Consider the following 25,644-nt stretch of genomic DNA (forward strand, 5'->3'; position numbering starts at 1 on the left):
CCACTTCCTTCCCTCATTGAACAGTCTTACTCCAACTTCTCCAACTTTGCCCTTAATTTCTCTAATAACACCATCCATATAAATATTGAACAACCATGGTGACATGACGCACCCTTGTCTTAAGCCCACTTTTATCTCAAAATGTTCACTTGTTTCTCCAGTAATTTTGACACATGCAGATGCATCCTCATAGAAAGACTTTACTGCACTAAGCAGTTTTGGCACCAACTTTACCTGTGATGCTTCCTGAAGTCATCCAAGGACAAGCCACAGAACAATATTTCAAGTTTCACACATCAAGTTCAACCTACATATACTTACTGTCAGTTTTTTATCATTCTTCTCATTCATGCTTTCTCATTATTATTGCTATCACAGTTGTATTATAATTTTTGCTTCTCAGGATAAAGTTTTTGGTGCTGGACGAGGCTGACAGGCTGATGGATGGGCGGTTTGATGGCCAGCTGCGCACCATCTGGGCTGCCCTGCCGGAGAAGAGGCAGACGCTGCTCTTCTCGGCCACCATCACTGACAGGCTCCAACGCATGAGGGAGCTGGCCACATCAGAGGTGAGGTGGAAAGACAGATAGAACACAGACAGGCAGGCAGATAGGAAAACAGGCATACAGATAGGCTCAACATGGTAGTGCTGAAGGGTAGACAGGCGTGTGGGGAGAAGTGCAAGAGAGGGAAGGGATTAGAGTTTGGAAAATACTACTTCACGCAAGCATGGACTAGCAGGGTGCATCAATAAGCTACCTCCCCTGATAAAGGCAACTCACATTCCAATGTAATAATAATGAAAGTTAAGTAAGCTATCGTTTCATATGCGACCCACATTCTGAAAGTTCTCGTACAATATCTAAGAAAAAAATTACATAAGTCCAGCAGAACCCAGCCAGGACGCAGCATATGCATCCTCAGATATCATATGAGGGCAGCGAGGACGCAGTATACGCGTCCTTGTGTTCAAGAGGTTAATTTTAGTTGTTCTGTTTAAAAATGCTGGATGAAGTATGGTAAAAGTCGCAGGTAGGTACTTGGTATTGGCGATTGCCAGACCAAGTATGGTAAATGTCTGGGAATAGGCAGTGGCTCCTGGAGTGTAGCGATTTCCAATTCCCAAACTTTTGTGGTTTCCTGATTGATGCCCTCAAATTAGTCCGGAAAATCAAGAGTTTCCAGATTGATGCCCTCTTATTAGTCCGGGAAATCAAGGGTTAAGTGTATTGCAAAAATGTTGCTGTAATAGAAAAATCTGCAAAAAAACTAAAAAATCACCCTATCTTTCCTCTTGTAGTCCCTCTTCCTTCTCTTCCTCTTTTCTCTGCTCTGCTGCAGAAGGCTGAGGAAGTGAGGAAATGTTTGTGGGTGTTGTAGAGAGTGTGGATCGAGGTGATAAGTAGGATAGGCTGGGTGGATGGGGCGTGGGTCCTGTGGACTCGCTCATTTCATCTCTTCAACAAACCTCACCTCCTGCTGTTTGCTTGTTTATCTGTAAGCCTACAGCAATCTTGGAGCAACATATGGCTTTAACATGAGATTCTAGTGAATCTGACTTGTCTCTGGTCCTCCCTTTAGTAAGGTGTTATTAGCTTGAAGATGAGGGTATCATGAGGCACCAAATCCCTCTTATCCTCTGGTTTGTACTTTTTGTTAAACTCATTTCTTCCAGGCTTTCTTTTGTTTTTCTACTTTGCTCTGTGTCCTTTTATCAGGTGTGCCTGTCCGCTGAAGTTATGATATGCCCATTCACATGGCTCCAAATGTTACTCAGAAGGTGTTGAAAATTTTAGTATAAAATTACCTTCCATTAAATTTCATACGTCAATAGGGAGAAATTATTCACTATTTGGGGTCAATTGCACTTCGGGTAATTGTAAGATTATACAGAGGAACTTTGTATCTGGCGAGTACATTAGTCTGAAAATATCACGCCAAATGTGAAATTGCCAGATCTGGGCAAACTGTTTTTAGATGGGGGAAAATTAACGAGAATTCTATCACCCAAAAGTTACCATAATTTTCCCATCTTTCCGTACTCTTATCCCAAGGATATCACATCCAACAATCGCTCTTTGCGCATCCAGCTTTTCGCTTTGCAGCGGCCATTTTTAATTAGTACCATTGTTTACGCCACAGCGTCACCGTACGCAGCCACACCACAGCCGCATGCCTCCTCCCCTCAGTCCCCTGGCTATAGTTGTTGTGCTGCACGCATGTGGTCCATCAGGCTTTTTAAGTAGCCCGCCTCCACCAGCTGCACCTCCCAAGGTTGCCATCACCAGCTGCACCTCCCAAGGTTGCCACCACCAGCTGCACCTCCCAAGGTTGCCATCACCAGCTGCACCTCCCAAGGTTGCCATCACCAGCTGCACCTCCCAAGGTTGCCATCACCAGCTGCACCTCCCAAGGTTGCCATCACCAGCTGCACCTCCCAAGGTTGCCACCACCAGCTGCACCTCCCAAGGTTGCCATCACCAGCTGCACCTCCCAAGGTTGCCATCACCAGCTGCACCTCCCAAGGTTGCCATCACCAGCTGCACCTCCCAAGGTTGCCACCACCAGCTGCACCTCCCAAGGTTGCCATCACCAGCTGCACCTCCCAAGGTTGCCATCACCAGCTGCACCTCCCAAGGTTGCCATCACCAGCTGCACCTCCCAAGGTTGCCACCACCAGCTGCACCTCCCAAGGTTGCCATCACCAGCTGCACCTCCCAAGGTTGCCATCACCAGCTGCACCTCCCAAGGTTGCCATCACCAGCTGCACCTCCCAAGGTTGCCACCACCAGCTGCACCTCCCAAGGTTGCCATCACCAGCTGCACCTCCCAAGGTTGCCATCACCAGCTGCACCTCCCAAGGTTGCCATCACCAGCTGCACCTCCCAAGGTTGCCATCACCAGCTGCACCTCCCAAGGTTGCCATCACCAGCTGCACCTCCCAAGGTTGCCACCACCAGCTGCACCTCCCAAGGTTGCCATCACCAGCTGCACCTCCCAAGGTTGCCATCACCAGCTGCACCTCCCAAGGTTGCCATCACCAGCTGCACCTCCCAAGGTTGCCATCACCAGCTGCACCTCCCAAGGTTGCCACCACCAGCTGCACCTCCCAAGGTTGCCATCACCAGCTGCCTGATACCGCCAGACACGAAACACATGCGCGCAGCACAAAAACTAGTCAGGGGACTGATGGGAAGAGGCAGGCAGCTGTGGTGTGGGCCGTGTACGGTGGTGCCGCAGTGTAAACAATAGTACCAATTAAAAATGGCCGCCGCCAAGCGAGAAGCCGGATGTGCAAAGAGTGATTGCTAAATGTGATACAATCTCGCGAAATGAGGGGCTTTGGAAAGTTTATAACTTATCACTATATGTGAAATCGCAAGGTAAAATAATGCCAGATGCAAGGTTCCACTGTAATTCAAATAAATTCACAACGGTAAACAAAAATGGGAGAATTGCCGTATTTCCTGCCATATAAGACGCATTTTTTTCAAAAATGGAGATTCGAAAAATCACCCAGCGTCTTATACTCCGATGGTTAGGTTTTGGTAGGCCTAGGGCTTATTGTTACTGGTACGAAAACAACATCCAAAACACCTCCGTTTGACACAGTAGTTCCCAGATGTCCCCAGAATGAAATATACTGTATTTTTCAGTGTGTAACATGCACTTTTTTCACTCAGAAAATGCCAATAAGTACACGCAGTACAAGCCGAAGGTACAAATTTTGATTTATTTAAATAATGAATAGTGTGATGCAATAGAAAATGAAAGTATGAATAAGCAGAAGAGAGGAGGAGGACATGTGAAGCGATAAAGCCATACAGGTCACAAGAAGAAGACGCACCACACGTGGGAGCCGCGGCGCGGCATGAACACGAAACACAACACACAACACCGCCGCGGCACGCCAGTCACCAGTGTGCCGGGTACCTTGGTGGTGATGGTTAAAGTGGCTATTACACGGGAACAATATTGGTGGAGCAGGGTGCTGCCTGACATGACTCTGCTCGGCGACCGTGGGGCAGACTTGGGCGGATTAGTCTGGATGTATTTCTGCCGTGTAGTGGCCCGGTTAGCTGACGTTTTCTGTGATACATGTTCAAAAGAACAGATATCCATGGATGACTTAAGTGTTTATTGTAAACTAATATATGATTGACAGAAATTAACCAACATCAATTTCTACTTGAAGTAGGTATACAGTCCCTGAAAGTCAAGCTCAAGACCAAGTGTGGCCATCAAACGCAGCATTCCTGTGTGATTAGTTCCCTCAGTAGCTCGGCGAAAGTTACCGCCTATACACTGCACAGTGAGTGAATCTACCAACCAACCCTTTTGTTCACCATTTCAAAGTCACAGCTGCTTGGGATAAGACCACTGTACTTCTTCAACCAAGAATGGAACACTTTGAACACAGAGAAGGGCACAGAGCAACATATGGTATCATAGTCATGATTTTAAGTAGGGTGGCCAAATGAAATACTACATACACTTTAAGTCCACGGAAAATGTGGAGTTTATTTTTTTTCTAAACATATCTCACTATATTATAGGTGCATCTCATACGCCGGTGCATCTTATATGGCGGGAAATACGGTAACTTTTACACCAGCGATTTGAAGCTGGTGTATTGGCTGACATGGCATATAACTGATGTCAAGTGTCAAAGCTTCTAAACTTCACCGAAACTGGCATCACCTACACCTTAGCCACGCAACTGAGCACTCGGATTTTAGCCACCAACTTGTCAACACCTGCTGCCCGAAAATTTACTGTCACCTTTCCGCAACTTTTTTTGGTTATTATAATATTTATTGTACATATGTAAATACAGTAAACCCTCGATATAACGGACTGATTGGAGAGAACTTAGCCCATTAATGCTGAAAGTCCGTTATTAGCGGCGGAAAAAAAAACATAAAATAATACCGACGAACCTAATAAATACAGGGCTGGCCCTAGGCCACATTTTCCCTGAACCTAATGTGCATGCAGTATACATGTGGCCACCTTAAGGGGCTCTCACACATTCCCGGTCCCGGTCGCGACCGTCCCCGATGACTCCCAATAAGCCGATCGGGGCCTGACTGCCGACAAAATAGGCAATAATCCCCGGACCGGCAGCTTACCGCCGGTCTGCCTGTGGTAGACCAGCGACTTACCGCTGGTAAGCCGGCGGTTTACCGGCGGTAGACCGGCGACCATATACGATTTTCAATTTCTCCGACTGGCGACTGCAGCAGGTCAGTCGGCGGTAGACTGCTGGCCTACCGGCGGCAGACCTGCGGCACATCGACGAGCAAACACTTTCTTTGCAATTTCATATATTTATAATTACCTCATAAACAGCTTCATACCTAAATTCATTCATGTGCATAAAACTCTCTCTCTCTCTCTCTCTCTCTCTCTCTCTCTCTCTCTCTCTCTCTCTCTCTCTCTCTCTATATATATATATATATATATATATATATATCTAAAAATATATATATATATATATAAATATAAATATATATCTATATATATATATATATATATATATATATATATATATATATATATATATATATATATATATATATATATATATATATATATACAGTAAAACCCCGATTATCCGAAATGGAAGGGGGGAAGCCTCTTTCGGATAAGCCGATTTTTCGGATAATCCGGATTTATGGCCGCCATTTTGATTTTGAAACCAAACAAACACATGCTACGCTAAACAAAGTAGTACGCTTAAAACATGTGATGTAAATGTTTTATTGTATGTTTGTCTGTGTGTCTCCTTGTCTGGACCAGTGTATGTTGATACTTGTGAGCGTTGCAGATCTGAATTGTGAATGTTGCAGAGTGCGATTGTGAATGGTTGTGCAAGCTTGCAAGTGTGACCTTGATGCATCGTGCAGGTGGAGACACAGTATGATGACTCATATTATCGCCTTTCGTATGTTGGAAGGGAATGTGGCATGGAGTGGAGAGAGTCGTGTTTGTTTAGTTGTCTTGAGAGTACGGTGTTAGAGTAGTCGTTCAGTATTTTGTTCGTTCGCGCACCTCGTCCTTGCTGGGGCGAAGGTGCGGACGTGGTGTTGTTGAGAGTTTGTTTAATGTTTTTGTCTAATACATTGATCTATTCGTTACAAGCTATTTGACAATACGTATTAAGCATATTCATTTTAACTGTTCTTATCAATTTTAAATGTGTTAATATAGTACATATGTAGTTACTTTTATTTATTTTTGATGTTTTATAACGTTTTAGTATAGAAAAAAAAAATTTAATTGCATTATCCAGATCAATTTCGGATAATCCGGTTTTTCGGATAATCCGCTTTCGGATAATCGGGGTTTTACTGTATATATATTTTTTTTTTCTCTCTCACCCATTCCTCTTCCTCCTTTATCTCATCCCCCTCTCTCTCCTCATCCCTCACTCCTACCTGTTCCTCCTCGTTTTCCTCCTTCCTCCCTCGCTAATCCCCAGGTCAGACACAGGTGTTCACTCGCGGTCTACCGCTGGTCTACCGTGGGTGTCGGCGGCTGACCGCCAGTCGACCGGCGACATTTTTTTACACCGCTGGTCGACTGGGCGCATCGCCGATATCTTTGAAAATTTTAAAGTTGACCGGTGGTGGTCGGCTGCGTCTATGGTACTCAGGGTCGACCGGCGGTAGACCGGCGGTCTGCCGCCGACAATCCCCGATCTTACAGCCGGTCAACCGGCGACCGGCTTATCTGGAGTCATTGGGGACAGTCGCGACCGGGACCGGGAATGTGTGAGAGCCCCTTTACTTACAATAATTATGACTATGACACCGCATGTTGCATTGTGGCCTTCTCTGTGTTCAAAGTGTTCCACTGTTGGTTGAAGAATTACGCTGCTCTTACCCCGAGCAGCTGAGACTTTGAAATGGTAAACAAAAGGGTTGGTTGGTAGATTCACTCACTGCACAGTGTGCAGATGGTAACTTTCGCCGAGCTACTGAGGGAACTAATCACACAGAAATGCTATGTTTGATGGGCAATCTTGGTCTTGATCTTGACTTTCAGGGACCGTACACCTACTTTCAAGTAGAAATAGGTGTTTATTAATTTCTTTCAATCATATTATGTTGTAACAGTTATTTTTATAATGAGAAACAAAAATGCTTTAACAGGAAACACTTTAGTCATCCACGGATATCCGCTCATTTGAACATATATCACAGAAAATATCAGCTGACTGGGCTGCTGCACAGCAGAAATACTAGCTCCAGACTAATCCGCCCAAGTCCGCCCCACGATCACTGAACAGTCATGTCAGGAAACACCCTGCTCCACCAATATTGTTCCTGACTAACACGTCACGCTGCGCCACGTGGGCGCATCTTCTTCTTGTGACTTGTATGGTTTTATCGCTTCACGTTTCCTCCTCCTCTCTTCTGTTTATTCACACTTTTTTTCTTTTCTATTGCATCACACTATTTATTATTTAACCCTTTCATTGCTAAACACTTGCAGCGAGTGTTAGGCGTATTTGCTGGTGCTGCTAAACACTCGCTGCGAGCTCCCCCTGCACTCAAATCTCCTGCATATGAGTGTTCCAACACTAATTCTCACAACACAGGATTGCCAATTGAGTGGGTTCTTCACTAAATTTGGTGGAAAATCATATCAGCCCAGTGCGGCAAATCTATGGACGAGTAACTGGTGGATGTTCTTGCCCAACATAGCAGCATTTTTGCATAGCTTCATCACCTAACTGATTCTTTGACCAAATAGTTGTAAATATTGCAGTTGGCAATACTCCCTTGCCAGAATCTGAAGGAGAGATGTCTGCAGTTCCCTAAATATGGCTGATCATCCCGCACGCACCGACGTAAGTGCTAACATTCAACACTCCCTGAACGTGCATGTACATTCTCAAGAGAGGCATACATAACCGACTCCTATAGATCTGGACCTCCTGTTTCCAATGGTGTTTTTGGTTTTTAACTGTGATGAATAGTTTTTGAGATACAGAGGTTAAAAGAGACCCCCCATTGGGCTGCCTGACTGCGCTGCACCACGCGCAAGGAAAGGGTTAAATCAATCAAAATCTGTGCCTTAGGCATATACCACGCTGGGGTAGGCGGTGGCTGAGTGGTTAGCATGCAGGCCCTGCATTCACCGCGTGCTGGACGATGCGGGTTTGAATCCCCACGCTACCACCTGGGATTTTACAGTCACTGCCGAGTGGCCTAAGACTACCCACGTGCTGTCCTGAAGACCACCCATCAACCTGGACTCTAGAAGAAACCGTCCAAGTGAATCAAGAATGAATTCTGGGGGGCAGCATGAGCCAAGAATAAATGGCGCCACTATAAAAATTGCCTGCGCCATGACGGGCTTGGGCCGACCACCAGGCCCCTGAAGAAGGCCTGCTGGCGCTATTGGCGAAAAAAAAATTTCTGAGTGAAAAAAAGTGAGTGCTACTTGCCGGAAAATACTTCAATGCTTCATTCTGGGGACATCTGGGAACTATTGTGTCAAATAGAGGTATTTTGGGTGTTGCTTTCGTGCCATTAATAATAACCCCTCGGCCTACCAAAACCTAACCATCGGCGTATAATATGCAGGGTGATTTTTTTAATCTTATTTTTTTGAAAAAAAAATGCGTCTTATATGGCGGGAAATACAGTATATATGTATTTTTTTTTTTTTCGCAGTAGACAATCTCGGTAAAGGTCCATTGAGGGAGAGGTAGGGGGGGGGGCGATCTAAATACAGTACAGTCTCCAGGATTGTAAGTTGCAACTTTGCGATAGGGACAAAAAACAAGATTTTTATTGGAAACTGAATTTGCGATATGACCCGAAAGGAAAAGGAAAAGGCTGCTCAAACCGGGTTTTTTCACACCTTGTTGTGGTCCTTGACTCCCATTCTCGCTCTTACCCACCCCCTGGGCCTTTCCATTGGCCGCGGAAAGCATGGTGAGTGTGATCCGGGCAGCCAGGCGCGCTGGGCCCGAGCAGCTGACGGGCGGCTGATGATGGCGATGGTGATGATGAGTGACGGTGGCATGGCGTTTGCATCGGCGCCACCCAAACAGCAATTTCACTGGGGCCCGCGTGTGTGTGGCTGTGCCCATTGTGTGGCCAGGCTCCTTAATTTGCCAATTCTTACTTTCCGCATGTTGCGCAGGACCCCTTTCCTTTCTTCCATCTCTTCTTTTTCAAAAAGAAGATTCCAAGCATAGCTACAACATCTGGCAACACAGTGATGAAGGAGCTTCTCAAAGCTGGAGTGAAGCCATTATCCACCGGTTGCTTGTGGTCTTGAATGCTGTATGGCAATCTGGCACCATTCCTCTTGACTGAAAGATGGGGCTGGTCATCCCTATCTGGAAAGGGAAAGGTGACTGACAGGACTGCAACAACTACCGTGGTACTACACACACTGCTCAGTGTGCCAGGCAAGGTGCTCGCTCATCTATTGCTGTTGCGAATTCACAGCCAGCTGCTGAAGCTGCAGAGACCTGAACAGTCTGGGATCATGCCTGGTAAGTCAACAACTGACCATATCCTAGCGTTTCACATACTGGTGGAGCGCCAATATGAGTTTCGACAGGGGATGCTTGCAGCCTATGTCGATCCCAAGAAGGCGTTTGACTCAATGCATTGCGAGGTACTCTGGGATCTTCTGTGACTCCGTTGGATTCCTGCGAGGACTATTGGTTTGCTGACTGGCCTGTATTCTGGGACAGAGAGTGCTGTGAAGTGTATGTGGGGGGAGGGGGTGCTTGTCCAGCTTCTTTCCTGTGAGGAAGGGCTGTGTCCTTGTTTCTTTGCTTTGCAACACTTGTATGGACTGGGTACTAGGCAGAGCTGTGGACCAGAGTCATTGTGGAGCATCCATTGGCAATACCAAGGTCACTGACCGTGTTTTTCAACGATGCAGTAATCCTAGCAGAGTCACTGGGGGTTTCATGCTGGCTCTTAAGGCACTGCACGAGGAGGCGAAGCCCTTGGGACTTCAGGTTCCTGGGCCAGGACCAAGGCACAGGTATTTGGAGGCTTGCTAGATGAGACAGTACAGTCTGTTCATGCATGTGGTGAGGACAATGAGATCCAGGGATGGAGTGAATACAAGAATTGTGTATTCAAATACAAATACTTCAAATTCCAACGAAAATGAATTCTAATACACTGAAATGTTTTTAATTCGAAAACAAATATGAATACTTCTTGAAAGTATTCATGAATACTTTTCATTGAAAAATACCTTCTCGACGTAGCTGGGTGTCAAACTGTTCTGAAGTTATGCAACAGCAAAATGAGCTCATGAACACACATTCAGCATCCACACTGGCAGTGGCAAGTGGCACCTGAGTCAGCCACACTGTCACAGTCTGCGAACCCTGTACTACACACGACCATTACATGTCCGTCCAGCAGGAAGCTGGAGTTGTAAAACAACAGATGTTATTTCTGATAATAAATTTTGAAGTATTCGTCAGATTATTCGCAGAATACTAATTCTTTCCCCTCGTATTCGAATACGAATGAGAATACTTGAATTTCTATGAATATTTATTCGAATACGTATACGCCTAAATACGGTATTCGAATGTATTTGAATATCAGTGAGATCTTCAAAAATTTCACACACCTTGGTAGCGTAGTTCAGAACAACAGTGAGTCCCGCCAGGAAGTCCTATGGCGGATTGGCTTACCCCACGGTGTTATGGACTCACTCAGCACAAATATATGGTGTTGTTGATACATGTGCAGAAGGACGAAGATCCAGATCTTCATGTCCCTTGTGCTCCCTGTCTTATTCTATGGCAGTGATGTATTGGATACCAAATTTTAGAGCTCCTCAGGGGCGGAGCCGGATATGTGTTTTTCATAAAATGCTGTTGCAGATAAAACTGTGGAGGTTATCAAATTTTGCGGATGCGGACACAATCCGCGGTTGCGGATGCAGATGCGGATGGAGATTTTTTAACACAATTACAATACAAAGTATATTTATGCATTATGCATAAATGAGAGAGAGAGAGAGAGAGAGAGAGAGGAGAATACAGAGGAACAGGGACTGGTAGGTGAGAGGAACAGAGAGGAGAGACATGGATGAAAAGAAATGGAGAGAAAAGAGATTATGACAAAAAGAGAAAGGAGAAATATTGGATGGGTAGAGCTCCGCAACCTCCGCGGTTCTTTGACGCGGAAGCGGATAATGATGCGGAGCTTTTGTTGTCTGAATACGTGGATGTGGATTGTAATGCGGTTATTATTTTCACTACGGAGGCTTCGCAGAGGTGGAGGCGGAGGCGGATATCTGATGCGATACACCACTATTCTATGGCTGTGAGACATGGACACTTGTTGGAGACTTGGAGAGGCGGATTGATGCCTTTGTTGATAAATGTCTTCGCAGAATCATGAGATATCGCTGGAATGACTTTGTGTCAAACCGGCGATTACTCCGTGAGACTGATTCCATATATGAGGCATCCGGAGGTAGAGGGGCGACATCACCAAAACCTAGTTTTGAGTAAATAGCATTTTAAGTTTAGCAATGTTTACTGCACTTTCCTCTTGACTTTCCAAGTTATTATTTGTATTCATTTTAAATGTATGGCCTAGCTGTAATTTTTTTTTTTTTTTTTTTTTTTTTTTTAAATAAAAATTTTATTGCTAAATTTTTATACCCCATTTTGGAAATTGGTTATCATAATTGGAATATCCATAATGTACATGGATTTTTTAAATCTATGTTGTTCACCTAACCTATGTATTTACCATTTCATTTTACACCAAAATGCTGATTTTTTATGAATTTTTATAATAATAATACTGCGAGGAGTCCCTGAGGACAATGTTTACTTCCCGGGGTTTAACTCAGACGCTCCACTTGGTCGGCAGCGCCGCCTGTGATTGGCAAAGCAGCGGGTAGTGCTGGAAAACCAGCTCCTCATTGCTTCTCATGCTGCTGGTGACAGCCTCTTTACCTCCGATAACCACTACATGATAATAAGGAATTCTTGTTCACATTTATTGCTGGTACACCCTCGATTTTCTTGTTTTAAGGGTCAGTATACTTTGCACTATTTTTGAAAATCATAGAAAATGTGTGTGCCTTGCCCCTTTATCTCTGGACACCTGATATATTACCTGCATAGTCCATCAACGCCAACTCTGGCTACATGGGCATGTGGCACATCGGGTTGTCTCTGTAAGAGACAATCCTGAGTGGAGGAGGCCAAGGGGATGCCCACTGAGTCCATGGCTTGAGCAAGTCGATAGATCCTGCTGGGAGGTACTCAGGATGGAAAGGGGGCCTGCTTGGAGACTTGCTCGGAGGAACCTCGACTTGGCGTCACAGGGTGAGCAAGACACCACATCCCCCAGCGTATGCCCCCATTGATAGATTCTTTTGGGAGAATGATCTTATAATCTGTTGCTTATTTCTTTGTTGTTTTCTTTCAACACCCTTGGTAACAGGCCATGTTATTGTGCGGGGAACAGTTGATCTTCTTTAACCCTTAAATGACGGTCATTGTTTATTTATCAGAGCTGCCGTGGTCCACACAGACAGCCATTGTTTATTTAATCATAAATTCTGCACCATTGATTTGAATGTTTGACTCAAATATCACAGATTTTTTTACTTGCCAAGCTGTTTCTATCAGTTTGTCCTTCAGATTTGTAGAAATAACACAAGAAAGGGATGGACGGGCAGATTGCACACATTTGGATCTCAAAAATGCTTCTGATAAAGTTCCACAAAAAGGAGTATTATGGAAACTGTAAGATGCTGGAGATTTGAAAGGGAGGAGGAAAAACTGGAGGAAAGACTATTTGGAAGAGGAATGAGATCTGTTACTTCTATACTCTTTATTTGCCCTTATATCTTCCTCCTCCTCATCTCTCTTTCCTAATCTTCTTCCTACATATTTTCCACCTCCTCATTTCCCCTTTCCAACCACCCCTCCTTCATGTAGTCTCTTCTTTTCTCTTCTTCCTCTTCCTTGTCCCTCCATTTCTCTTCCTTACCCTTGCTGTCTCTCTGGTTTCAGGTGTTTGTGTGGCGTGGGGATGAGGGAGGAAGAGCCACGGTGGAGGAGCTGACAGAAGAATATGCCCTGGTGACGCCCGTTATGAAGGATGCCACACTGGTTGCCACTGTCTTGCGCCATACCCAGGACCACCCTAAGGACCTGGTCATGGTTTTCACCGACACCTGTAAGAGGACGCAGGTATGTAAGGGAAATGTTCTCTCGACGTTTTTCTTTTTACTCACATTTACTTTTATTTTGCAGTGGTTGTTGTTGTCACTCCTGTTCTGGCTCCGCTCTGCTCTTTTTTTCTTTCCCACATTTGTCGCTCCCATCTCTTCATCTACAGCCCCACAGCATTGCCATAGGTCCTGAAAATGATTTGCAATAAGTCTTTTTTTTCTTCTGTTCTCCTATTCTGTTTACTTTTTCCATCCCTTTCATTTTTAGCTCTTAACTCATTGTCCCTCCTACTCCCACAGGATATAAAAGTGATCCTTGATGTACTAATGGTTCTCTGTTGCTTCTGTCTCCATCCCACTTATTTTCTACCCATTTCTCCTTCCTTCCTCTTGTCTACCACTTCTTCCCTTATCAGCACATATCTATCTGCAACCCCCTCCCCAAGAAAGGTCATAAAGATAATGTTGATTTTTTTTTTTTTTTTTTTTTTTTTTCTAACTTAACAACTTTTGAACCATTACAGCTAGGATTTTGAAACATCATAGGTGGACTTCTAATAGCCCCACACAGGACAAGTTCGATTTTCGAGGTCAAAGGTCAAGGTCACCAAGGTCAAAAATAAAGTAATCCTTTCACAGGCACGAGTTTTGAGAGGTGAAGCAGTGCAGGACCTCGCCCAAGACTTAATTGCATATTTTCACATTTTGAGCACTCCGACCAGAGGGTGTTGGCAGCGGGCAGTTTGCACTCGTTAGTGTCCAATGTCTAGTTTTCTTTTCCACTTGCTATCCCTTTACTCTCATCTCTCCCCATCCATCTGATCCACAGCAATCTTTCCACTCCAACAGGTCCTAAAAATGATGCTAGGTGCACTGGGCATCGAAGCCGCCGCACTGCATTCCATGTTGTCGCAGCGGGACCGTCTGGCCGCCCTGGCACGCTTCAAGTCATCGCAGATCAAGGTGCTCATTGCCACTGACCTTGCCAGCCGTGGCCTTGACATTCCCCTGGTGAGTGGGTGAACACAGTAAATATTTTTTTATATGTAATTTACTGTCCATAATGTCAGTAGGCTTTTTTGTGGGGCCTGGTGGACAGTCACAACCTGATAGTGGTGGATGCTAATGTTATGTATAGCAGCAGCCATGATAGATAACTCTTGCATGGCTCCTGCTTCCCCCGGTGCTCCTCTGAACCAAAAATTGCTGAAATTTAGCAGATTGATGATCTGGACAGCATGTAGGTAATCTTTCGCCATTCAGTAATGGTAGAAAATTGTCAGCCTATTGTGGTGGGGCTTGAACCCAGGCCCTTGGGATCACTATGTCTGCATGCTGACCACTTGGTCATCACCCCTATGTTGTTATTCAAAGTAATTTTTGCTAGTAAGTTTTGCTAGTTTTGAGGGTGATATTGGTCCGAGTGGTTGCTGAAGATCAAAGAAAATGGATACCTACCATTTGGAGGTGTAGTCCAGTGCAGGCAAGCATGCAGGCCCCTGACATTTTCAATCTCAGAATTTGAAGCTTCAATTATTCCTCCTGTGAATATTTTTATTGGCTAGAACTCAAGAATTCATTCAAGAAGTGCCTTACAAAACTACAGCAGTACTGATTCTGTGACATGTTCCAGCCAGTACTTTTTAAGACAATGCTGCATGTATGCTTGATGCTCATACAATCTCTTGTTTCTGTCTCATTATTTTGCCCTTTAGAGTGCAAATTGTTTCCATATGACTGTCTTTAATTTTGCATTATGTGGTGTATTGTGAAAGAAAGAAAGAGAATAAAAAATATATAGACAGAAAGAAAGAGAGGGAAAGATAGAAAGAAAGAAAGAGAAAGAAAAATGAAAGAGGAAGATAAAAGAAAGAGAAATAAATAAAAAGAAAAAAAATGAAAGAAAAATAAAAGAAAGAAAGAAAGAATGAAAAATATATACAGAAAGAAAGAGACAGACAGGAAGAGAAGAAAGACAGAGGGAAAGATAGAAAGAAATAATGAGAGAAAGAAAAGAATGAAATGAAAAATAAAGAAAGAGAAAGAGAAAGAAAAAAAAGAGTAAGAAAGAAAGAAGCAGATAGAAAGAAAAAGAAAGAAATAATGAAAGACGAGAGAAGGAAAGAATTACAATGAAAAATACATAGACAGAAAGAGAGGGAAAGATGGAAAGAAAGAAAGAAAAAGAAAAAAAAAAGAAAGAAGGAGAGAAAGAAAGAAGGAGAATGAAAAATATGTAGACAGAAAGAAAGAATCTCCCTTCCTAACCCACACTCCTCCTATTGTCTCCTGGGATGTGCAGGTGTGTAGGAAGGGAAGGGTGAAATGGGGGGGTCACGGTGACAGGCTCAGAGCGACCTTCAAGGGAAAGGCTGAGGAAGTGGAAATATGCCTCCTGCTCAGCTAAAAGAGAGGAACAACGGCCCCGACTGTACTACACAACACCGGTCATTTGCTGAGTTGTAGATTTCAGGCTTTTTGTACCTCACACAATTCATGCATTTCTTCTCAGCCATGGCACACTCCTTTGATTTATGATCGCCAGTGCATTTGAAACATTTTGGGGCTTCTTCATTGGTCTTGGCAGTACAGCTGGCCTCAAGATGGCCATATCTTTGACAACGGTAACATATAATTGCATGGTATCTGTCTCTCACTGTGTATATTCCCCATTCTAATTTCAACTTGTCATGATTCTTGTAGATTGGCTCTCTCACAGTTGGGTTGCACCTCAAAATGTAGTGCATCGTACCGCCAGCTGCAGGCTTACTAAAAATCAGCTCAGTCTTATTCTCAACACTCTGAATTGTGCGTAAGAACTCATTGAGGTCCGAGATGGTCTCCTTTATTTTTCCCTTGGTCTCCTCTCTATGCACATTGCATATCATGATCTTTGGTTTCATCTTTCCAATACTCTTGGTATTAATTTGCTCGACAGACTCCAATTTTTGAGCAGCCTCAGCCCTTGTGTCCTCATTATCAAAGTTCAGACAATATTACCTTCATTTGTGAATCCAGGCCTGGATTAAGCTTCCATTGGGCCCTATGCCACCTGCAGTTTTGCCCCCCCCCCCCCTCCTCCCCCCTGAATAAATTAGGCAAGATCTGGACAATTTCATATTTTTTTGAAACATCATCATGAATTAATGATACAATATATTTAATACAGATTGTCATCATCTTTATTTTCTTTATATTCTGTATTAGCAGGATACATACCGTACTTATGTACATAGGTAACTATAGCAGCTACACCAATGCCCATTTTCTTGATTTCTCTTGTGAAAACCGTTCAATTATGGTTTAAAATGTCATTGAGGAGGTGACATAATTTTCAATTGACATAACAAAGCATTCAGTCGATTTTGAGTCATTGTTGAACGAAATCTGTTTTTGATCAAAGACAGTTTGGAAAATGAACATTCACCTTCGCAGACTGTGACTGGTAATGTTAAGAACAATCGCAGAGCAGTTGAAACATTGGCAAATGTTGACTCTACAACTGGATTCTTCCTTAAGTATTTTAACAGGACAAGAGGATAACGATCCAACTTCAAATGAGTTACAAATTCTGAGAATGTTACAAATTCATCCTTGCAGTGGGGTTCCAAGTCATTGATGTATTTTTTCACCAAGCTGGATACATCAACTCTCAGGTGTGCAGTATCATTCTCCCTCAATGACTTGATAAAGGCAAAGTCGTCAGATATCTTGTGATAAGCCTGGCTACATTGAGCTAAACTTGCATGTAACTTGTCAATGATGACAACAAAACTCTGTACAGGGAATTTTTGTGCATCTTGAAGATCTGCATCAGGTTCAGCAGAATCATCAGCTTGACGCTGCTGTCTTCTCTTCCGTACCTTTTCCGATACATATACTTGCTGAACATTTTCCATGAGATTTTTTGCATCATTCTCCAGTTCATCAAACTGACCACGAAGCTCAGCAACAAAACTTTCAAGTGATAGAAACAATGATACAGCCATGCTGATGTCAATATTTGTGCTTTGGAGAAGAGTACTAGCTTTCTGAAAGTGCTGGAGGATCTTGTTCCAAAGAACACATATAAATGCATTTTCAAGAAGGCACATATTCTTTGCAAAAACTGATGCAGCAAGTCGAGCATCTCCTTTAACTTCCTCATTGTCTGCAATTTCATTTAACATACCATAGATGCTTGAGTAGTTTAAGTGCAGTGCTTTCACTGATTCAGAATGGAAATGCCAACGTGTGGAAGATAATGTTTTTAGGGATAGAATTCTATCATTTTCATTAGGTGACAATTCCTTTGTTAGTAAATTCCAGCGCTTTGTTGATCCAACTGAATATGCATATAATTCCTGCACAAGTTCAAAGAAATTGCAAGCACTGCCTTGTGTTGCCAACACAAACAAGTTTTTGCTATTTTATTTTATCTATTTTTTTTTCTTTTTTCGGTCAACAGTCCAAGGAAGCATACTGATCTCCCTGAGGCTACAGGCATTTCCGGGATTTCCATTATGTGGGGGCCCAATTATGGGTCGGGTCTATCAGGTTTTGTGGGCCCCTCAGTGCTTGGGGCTCTACGCCATGGCGTACTTGGCGTATAGGATAATCCGGCCCTGTGTCAATCTTGAATCAGTTATTTGAATGCCATTCAATGCCTGGGAGACTTCATCCTTCATATCTGTTGCCTTCTTTTCCTGGGTAGAAGCTTTCACAAATAGGAGATTCTTCTTCACTTTCCTGTCTCTCTTCGCCACCTCAGCCTAACTAAGATTTGCTTTGTCTGCATGAACCGCATCACCAACTGATCCTAGCTCCTCTTGCACCTCCTCAGCCCTTGATTCAACCTCACCTTTAACCACAGATATTTCTTGCTTGAATTCATCCAATTTCTTCACAATTTTGGTAGCCAGAGATGCTTTATGGAGGCATGGGGTGCAAATCCAATTAATTTTAGTCATATTATCCAGCTTAATTCCAGACAAATGAGCACACTTCACATGACACCATTTAGGGCACAAACAGCATCCAATCCACTTCTCGCCTGTGAAATCCTCACAAACGTAACACAAATCCCTCACGTCCTTGGCCCTGACAGCCACATCGACACAGCACTTTCCGTGTGGAGCAAGACGCAGCACATCCGATCACGACCACGACCACTCACTCACTCACTGCCATTATGACAGTCAGTTTCAAACAATATGCCTTATATTAACTTTAAAAAAGGGTGCCAAACATCCACATTGATCTTTAATTCCACACCAGATATTAACTTTAAAACTGGGTGCCAAACATCCACATTGATCTTTAATTCCCCACCGGATATTAACTTTAAAACTGGGTGCCAAACATCTGCCTGCCCACAATCTAGTGATTCTGGTAGCTAGTCAAGTGGACCATTCTGCCTTACACACATGCCCTCTGCCTTTATGATTTGGCAATGAAGACTATTACTACCCAACCCAAGACCCCCTCTACTACAGCAGCCCACTGAGTTCTGCAGAATCAAGACATGCAGTTACAAGATTTTGTGGTACTTATAACACCATAAGGTTAAACGGCTAATCCTCAGACTTATGAAATCTCAGACTCACATAAAAGGCATTTTATCTAGTATTTTTCAACAAGAAAATTAGGAAGAACATGTGTCAAATAAGGATATTACCGATTACAGTGAGCCATTAACAGCAAAGAGGTTTGTTAATGAATTGTTTGTTGGGTGTCATAACAAAGGCAAAACTTCCTGCAACATGCACCATCAGTTCAGAGCCAGTTGCCAGCCTGTTGCCATTCCATAGTAATGGATTTCACACGCATTGGACAAAGAAATTATGACTCACAAAGTGTCTGCCTGCCACGGTGCCTCACCACACTGCCTGCCACTGTGCCTCACCACACTGCCTGCCACTGTGCCTCACCACACTGCCTGCCACTGTGCCTCACCACACTGCCTGCCACTGTGCCTCACCACACTGCCTGCCACTGTGCCTCACCACACTGCCTGCCACTGTGCCTCACCACACTGCCTGCCACTGTGCCTCACCACACTGCCTGCCACTGTGCCTCACCACACTGCCTGCCACTGTGCCTCACCACACTGCCTGCCTCTGTGCCTCACCACACTGCCTGCCACTGTGCCTCACCACACTGCCTGCCTCACCACACTGCCTGCCACTGTGCCTCCCACCAGACTGCCACTGTGCCTCACCACACTGCCTGCCACTGTGCCTCACCACACTGCCTGCCACTGTGCCTCACCACACTGCCTGCCACTGTGCCTCACCACACTGCCACTGTGCCTCACCACACTGCCTGCCACTGCCTGCCTCTGTGCCTCACCACACTGCCTGCCACTGTGCCTCACCACACTGCCTGCCACTGTGCCTCACCACACTGCCTGCCACTGTGCCTCACCACACTGCCTGCCCACACTGCCTGCCACGGTGCCTCACCACACTGCCTGCCACCATGCCTCACCACACTGCCTGCCACTGTGCCTCACCACACTGCCTGCCACTGTGCCTCACCACACTGCCTGCCACTGTGCCTCACCACACTGCCTGCCACTGTGCCTCACCACACTGCCTGCCACTGTGCCTCACCGCACTGCCTGCCACTGTGCCTCACCACACTGCCTGCCACTGTGCCTCACCACACTGCCTGCCACTGTGCCTCACCACACTGCCTGCCACTGTGCCTCACCACACTGCTGTGCCTCACCACACTGCCTGCCACTGTGCCTCACCACACTGCCTGCCACTGTGCCTCACCACACTGCCTGCCACTGTGCCTCACCACACTGCCTGCCACTGTGCCTCACCACACTGCCTGCCACTGTGCCTCACCGCACTGCCTGCCACTGTGCCTCACCGCACTGCCTGCCTCCGCCTCACCACGTTGCCTGCCACGATCCCTTGGATATAACAATTTTTTAATGTAATGTTTCCCCCTTTCCCCCAATGGCTACATTAAAGCGAGGGTTTTCTGTATTTCCAGTGAGAGTAAATGATCAATTGAAAGTTTATAGCAGCAAAAATTACAAAAGTGTGCCATATGCTGATTTTCTTTTGATTCAATATCTTCCTCCAGCAAGTTTTTTCTTCACAATTTGTTGTTAGGGATAAAACTAGAAGTATTAGGCAGACATTACTAATGAAGGCTGTGTTTTTGCTTTTTGCTCTTGGGCTGTAAACTTGTATGTTACTGTACTTAATACTGCAGGCAAATGTAATACAATGGTAAGTATTTGCATATCTAAACATATATCATTGTCATTGAAACTCTCGTGCCCCGCCTCTGCATTGCATAAAGTAATATAAATTAGTACTGTGTTGGCTTTTCTCTACACTTCCTACATTCCTGCAAACATACAGGAAGGCTGTCTGCAAGCACTACCAAGTGTTACGTTGCAGGGTTCCCTTACATCTGCTTCCACTGGCTCTTGAGTTTACACACTTTGGAAAAATTATTAGCCTGCGGAAGTAATTAAGGAAACAAATGGTGGACTTTATTTCTGTAGCCGTACAACCTCCACAACTTGCTAGTGTATCGTCCCTAGCTTAGTATCTTTTTTCCTCACTCACTCCTACTAAGGGCCATATTACTAAACATTTCATGGCCAAAGTTCACACATTTGACAAGGCTTTCTTGGAAGTTTTGGACATTTCCAGGAGTAGTTTTATGACCCTGGTGGTAGTTTGACCCTTTCTCTATTGCAAACCTAAACAAACACTCATTAGAACCTGATTGATCCCCTCTTTGACCTTTAGAAACAGCTGATGTTAGAAGCAAAAGTGTCATATAATACCAACCTAACTCTGTGCTTGTCCTTATAACCCCAACCCCCTATTTATTCTCTGGAAGATTCAAGCAAAAGATCTCATTGGAAGGGTAGACTAACCACAACTAGACAGTTTAAGAATTTCCCATTGCCAGGATAATGTTTCACCTTTCACCCTTCGGTCACCCTCATCTTGCTCCCAGTCACCCCAGTCCACCCCTCTCACCCCACAGGTTGGCCTCGTTATCAACCATGTCGTACCGAACCTTCCCAAAACATATATTCACCGCGTTGGGCGCACAGCGAGGGCGGGACGTAAAGGCTTGGCGCTTACACTCATCACACCACATGAAATCAAGGTTCTGCTGGCCATTGAGGGAGAAACGAGGAGGAAGATGACAGAGAAGAAGGTGAGAGAGAGAGAGAGAGAGAGAGAGAGAGAGAGAGAGAGAGAGTGTTGAGGTGGCAAAGAAAGGAGGGAATTTATACTTTCTCCTTCCTTCTTTTCTATCTACCCTTTTCTACTACTACTACTACTACTACCACCACTGCTAGTAATAGTAATAATAATGATAATAATAATACAATAACAATTCTAGAATCTCTTTTGCTTCCTTAGCTTTCTTGAATCGGTAATGCTCTCCTTCCTTGCTTCCTCTTCTTTCACCTCCTCCTCCACCTCCTCTTCCTCCACCTTCTCTCTCTTCCTTCACCTTCTACTTTTCTTCCTTCATCCTTCCTTCCTTCACCTTCCCTTTTCCACCCTCTCCAGATCCTCTCACCTTCCACTTTCTGCCCCTCTGACAGGTGGATGAGGCTGGTGTGACGCGGATTATGAAGCAAGTCAACGTCACTCGCCGCATGCAGGAAATACGCCTCGACCAGACGGACTTTGACGAGCGCCGGAACATTAACAAACGGAAGAGGCTCATTCTGGAGGGAAGGTGAGGAGGAGGAGGAGGAGTGGTAAAAGAATTATGAGGATGGAGAGGAAGAAAACCTTGACATGTCTGCTCTGAACATTCAAGTAATGCCCCTTCCCAAGCACACCAGACTCAGCATACTTTACTTACAATGACTACATAAAGAGACCCACACACAGAAGGAATTATGTTATGCAGAGCAGGCCTTTAGCTACTGGTGAAGGTGTGGATACACTAAGTGTGTGTTGTTTTGGTGCCGGCCTGTGATGTCTGGCTACAGTTGTCTTAGAAATATGAATATTTCCATAAAGTGGAACCTCAGTTGTCAAACGACTTGCATCTTCAACAATTCAGTTCCTGAAAATCTTTTCTGAACAAAAAAATGCACCGGCTGCTTCATAACAGAATCTTGTTTCCCGAACAGGCAAGCCGGTGACCACATGGGCTGAGATGTATGGCCAGTGTGATCAGAGACACGATGACTGTCATATAAAATAAATACAATAAATTTGTGCCTGGCATGATAAACAGCAATGTCTATACGATATACAATAATCTCTCCAGGCTGAGATGTATTACATAGACTTACATAGATAACCAGACCACACAGGCCCTAAGGCCCAAACTAGGTGGTCTGTCCTAAACCTAAGTGACAGTTGTTATGCAGCCACCATGATGTTGAAACTGACCTAGTGAACATTGAGATGGAGGAGATAGCGGTCAAGATTATTCATAAATGATGCAATCGAGTTACACTGCACCACTGATGGTGGTAATCTGTTCCAATCTCGAACGACAGCATTAGTGAAGAAGAATTTTGTGCAATCTAGATGAACTTGTCTACATTTGAGTTTAGCGCCATTATTTCTCGTTCGTGTTGAATCATCCATCACAAACAGCTTGGTCGGATCCACATTGGTAAAACTGTTAAGTATTTTAAAGCACTCGATCAGTTTATATACCTGGACTTCCAGAAAGCCTTCGACAAGGTACCACACGAGCGACTCCTTAAGAAACTGCACTCAGTGGGCATTGGAGCCAATCTGATCGCGTGGATAAGAGATTGGCTCACCGGCAGAAAACAACAAGTACTACTCAACAGGCAGCCTTCCGATTGGCTTCCAGTCACTAGTGGAGTGCCTCAAGGGTCAGTGCTGGGACCCATCCTCTTTATCATATATATCAGTGACCTAGAATCAGGACTGAAATCCACAATATCAAAATTTGCTGATGACACCAAGGTGGGTGGAAAGGCCCTCACAAAGACCGACTGCGAAATCATTCAGAAAGACCTCAATCACATTATCAAATGGTCAGAAAAATGGCAAATGTCCTTTAATGTTGACAAATGCAAAGTCATGCACATTGGGTCCAGAACTAGTAACCACACATACATCATGAATTAGTGAGGTCACTAGTGGGAATGCTTACAAGGAATCTCATAAACAATGTAAAAATTAATTAGGTCACCTTTTATGCCATCTTTGGATGTTGAAAATGCGACTCTGAAATGCAATTTTCAATTGAGAGACTTCAATGACTAATTTATTTCCACCACTTCATCTTCATTAATTCTTTAATGACTGTTGTTTCATGTATGTTCGTCCTCACTTTTTTTATCACACTGTGTACTGTCACTGTGTTGTGTTGTTTTGTGGGTATGTGCAGCATGTGTGAGATTGAATGATGTGCTGTTAATAACTAACCACGCCTAAAGCAAGGCTAAGCGTGGAACTATCAGTTCTCTTCCTTCTATACTCTTTTGCTCTTTGTGAATCTCTGAGACACTTTCTCCCCATAGCCTCCAGCCTCTGCCACAAGACTCATTTGGGAACCACTGGCCGAATCAATAAATTCAATCAATCTCGACTCGACTCTTGACAGCCAGCTCAAACTCACTTGCCAATGCAGAGATCCTGTTTGCAGATGTGGTATTATTCTTCTAGGCATTTTCTCCACTGGCTCGTTATCTTCGTCGAAGTGTTATCTCTTCAGGGGTCGCTCCCCTATCAATTAATCTCATGCCAGGATTGTGAACTAGTTAATAGTTTTTGGTCATATTTCATCATAATCAGTACAGTTAAAACAAAATTAATAAGTAAATAAGAGAAAAATAATATTTTGTGGTCGCCATATTAGAAATCCAAAATGGCCACCAAAATGACCTCGAAAATTCTCTGGCAATTGGTTTTTTATCTTTTGTTGTAAAAGTTTTCTAAAAAAAATATAGTTTATAAAATCCCCCAAAAAATCCAACGAACTTATATCTCAGAACATATCAGACCTCACTAAATGGGAAACCTCTGCAGGCGATGCAGGAGGAAAAGGATCTCGGGGTCACTATCAGCAGTGACCTGAAACACGCGAATCACTGTAAAAAAAGGACATAACAAAGCCAACACTATGCTCAGGTTCATAGCGAGGAATTTCAAGTGTAAAACACCAGACGTGATGCTATCCTTGTATAATTCCATGGTAAGACCGCACCTCGAGTATGCAGTACAGTTCTGGTCTCCTAATTACAGAAAGGACATTGATTTACTGGAAAGGATTCAACGACGCACCACAAAAATGATTCCAACCTTAAGGGCTCAACCGTACGAGGAACGACTCAAGCGACTCAGTCTCTTTACATTGGAGAAAAGACAACTACGAGGGGATATGATTCAAGTCTTCAAGTATCTGAAAAAAATCAATAATGTTGATTACTCTAAATTCTTTGAACTGCAAACCAACTCAAGAACAAGAAATAACAGTTTACCCATTCAGTCGAGTCGATGTAACACAGACATTGGAAGGAGTTTCTTTTCAAACCGAGTCATCCACCACTGGAAAATCTTCCTTCAGAAGTAGTAAATGCGAATACCATCATCTTCAAATACAGAATCGACCGTCATTTCACTGCATCGGGAGTAAACTGAATAACGAGGTGCTTTCATCTCAATATCGCAGTGCTTTCATCTGCTCCTCAATATCGCGGTGCTTTCATCTGCTCCTCAAGCCCCAAGTGGCTGTTGAGCAGATTCACCCTTTCTTTGTGCGTGGGACAGGATGCGACTATCCCCTCAGGCGCAGTCAGGCAGCTCAATGGGGGGTCTCTTTTAACCTCTGTATCTCAAAAACTATTCATCACAACTAAAAACCAAAAACACCATTAGAAAGAGGAGGCCCAGATCTATAGGAGTTGGTTATGTATGCCTCTCCTGCGAACGTACGTGCACATTCAGAGAGTAATGAATGTGAACACTTACATCAGTGCGTGCGGGATGATCAGCCATATTGAGGGAACTGCGGACATCTTTCCTTGAGATTCTGGCAAGGGAGTATTGCCAACTGCAATATTTACAACTATTTGGTCAAAGAATCAGTCAGGTGATAGGTGAAGCTATGCAAAAATGCCGCTATATTGAACAAGAACATCCATCAGTTACTCGTCCGTAGATTTGCCACGCTGGGCTGATATGATTTTCCACCAAGTTTAGTGAAGAACCCACTCAATTGGCAATCCTGTGTTGTGAAAAATAGTGTTGGAACACTCTCATACGCCTAACGCTCGCTGCGAACGTTTAACAATGAAAGGGTTAAATCACTAAAGCGGGCAACCTCGTAATGAGCCAATAGGCATTTTGTTGCCTGCATTTCCATGTTTCTCTTCCGTTTCACACATCTCGGTCGGAGCGTACACTGCAACAAGAGACATGAAGCCCAGTGTGTGCTTCAGCCTCACTTGCATTATATATCAACTGG

General features: G+C 44.1%; 1 protein-coding gene and 1 long non-coding RNA gene across 3 annotated transcripts in view; one reads left to right on the forward strand and one right to left on the reverse strand.

The window, feature by feature from the left end:
* Positions 1–25,644, forward strand: part of LOC126986057 (probable ATP-dependent RNA helicase DDX49) — a 48,882-nt gene that overhangs the window by 21,066 nt on the left and 2,172 nt on the right. For both annotated transcript variants that reach the window (XM_050841737.1, XM_050841736.1), the window contains 5 exons: positions 404–569; positions 13,043–13,222; positions 14,053–14,214; positions 21,208–21,384; positions 21,782–21,918. In XM_050841737.1, the coding sequence (XP_050697694.1) occupies positions 404–569; positions 13,043–13,222; positions 14,053–14,214; positions 21,208–21,384; positions 21,782–21,918 (822 nt within the window). The remainder of the gene's footprint in view (positions 1–403; positions 570–13,042; positions 13,223–14,052; positions 14,215–21,207; positions 21,385–21,781; positions 21,919–25,644) is intronic.
* Positions 1,931–3,563, reverse strand: LOC126986060 (uncharacterized). Its single transcript, XR_007739255.1, has 4 exons — positions 3,079–3,563; positions 2,939–2,966; positions 2,771–2,798; positions 1,931–2,686 (listed from the first exon to the last, which is right to left on the reverse strand). It is a non-coding gene; the product is annotated as an uncharacterized LOC126986060 (long non-coding RNA).

This window comes from Eriocheir sinensis, chromosome 61 (genome assembly GCF_024679095.1).
Source record: "Eriocheir sinensis breed Jianghai 21 chromosome 61, ASM2467909v1, whole genome shotgun sequence".
Classification (NCBI taxonomy): Eukaryota; Metazoa; Arthropoda; class Malacostraca; order Decapoda; family Varunidae; genus Eriocheir; species Eriocheir sinensis.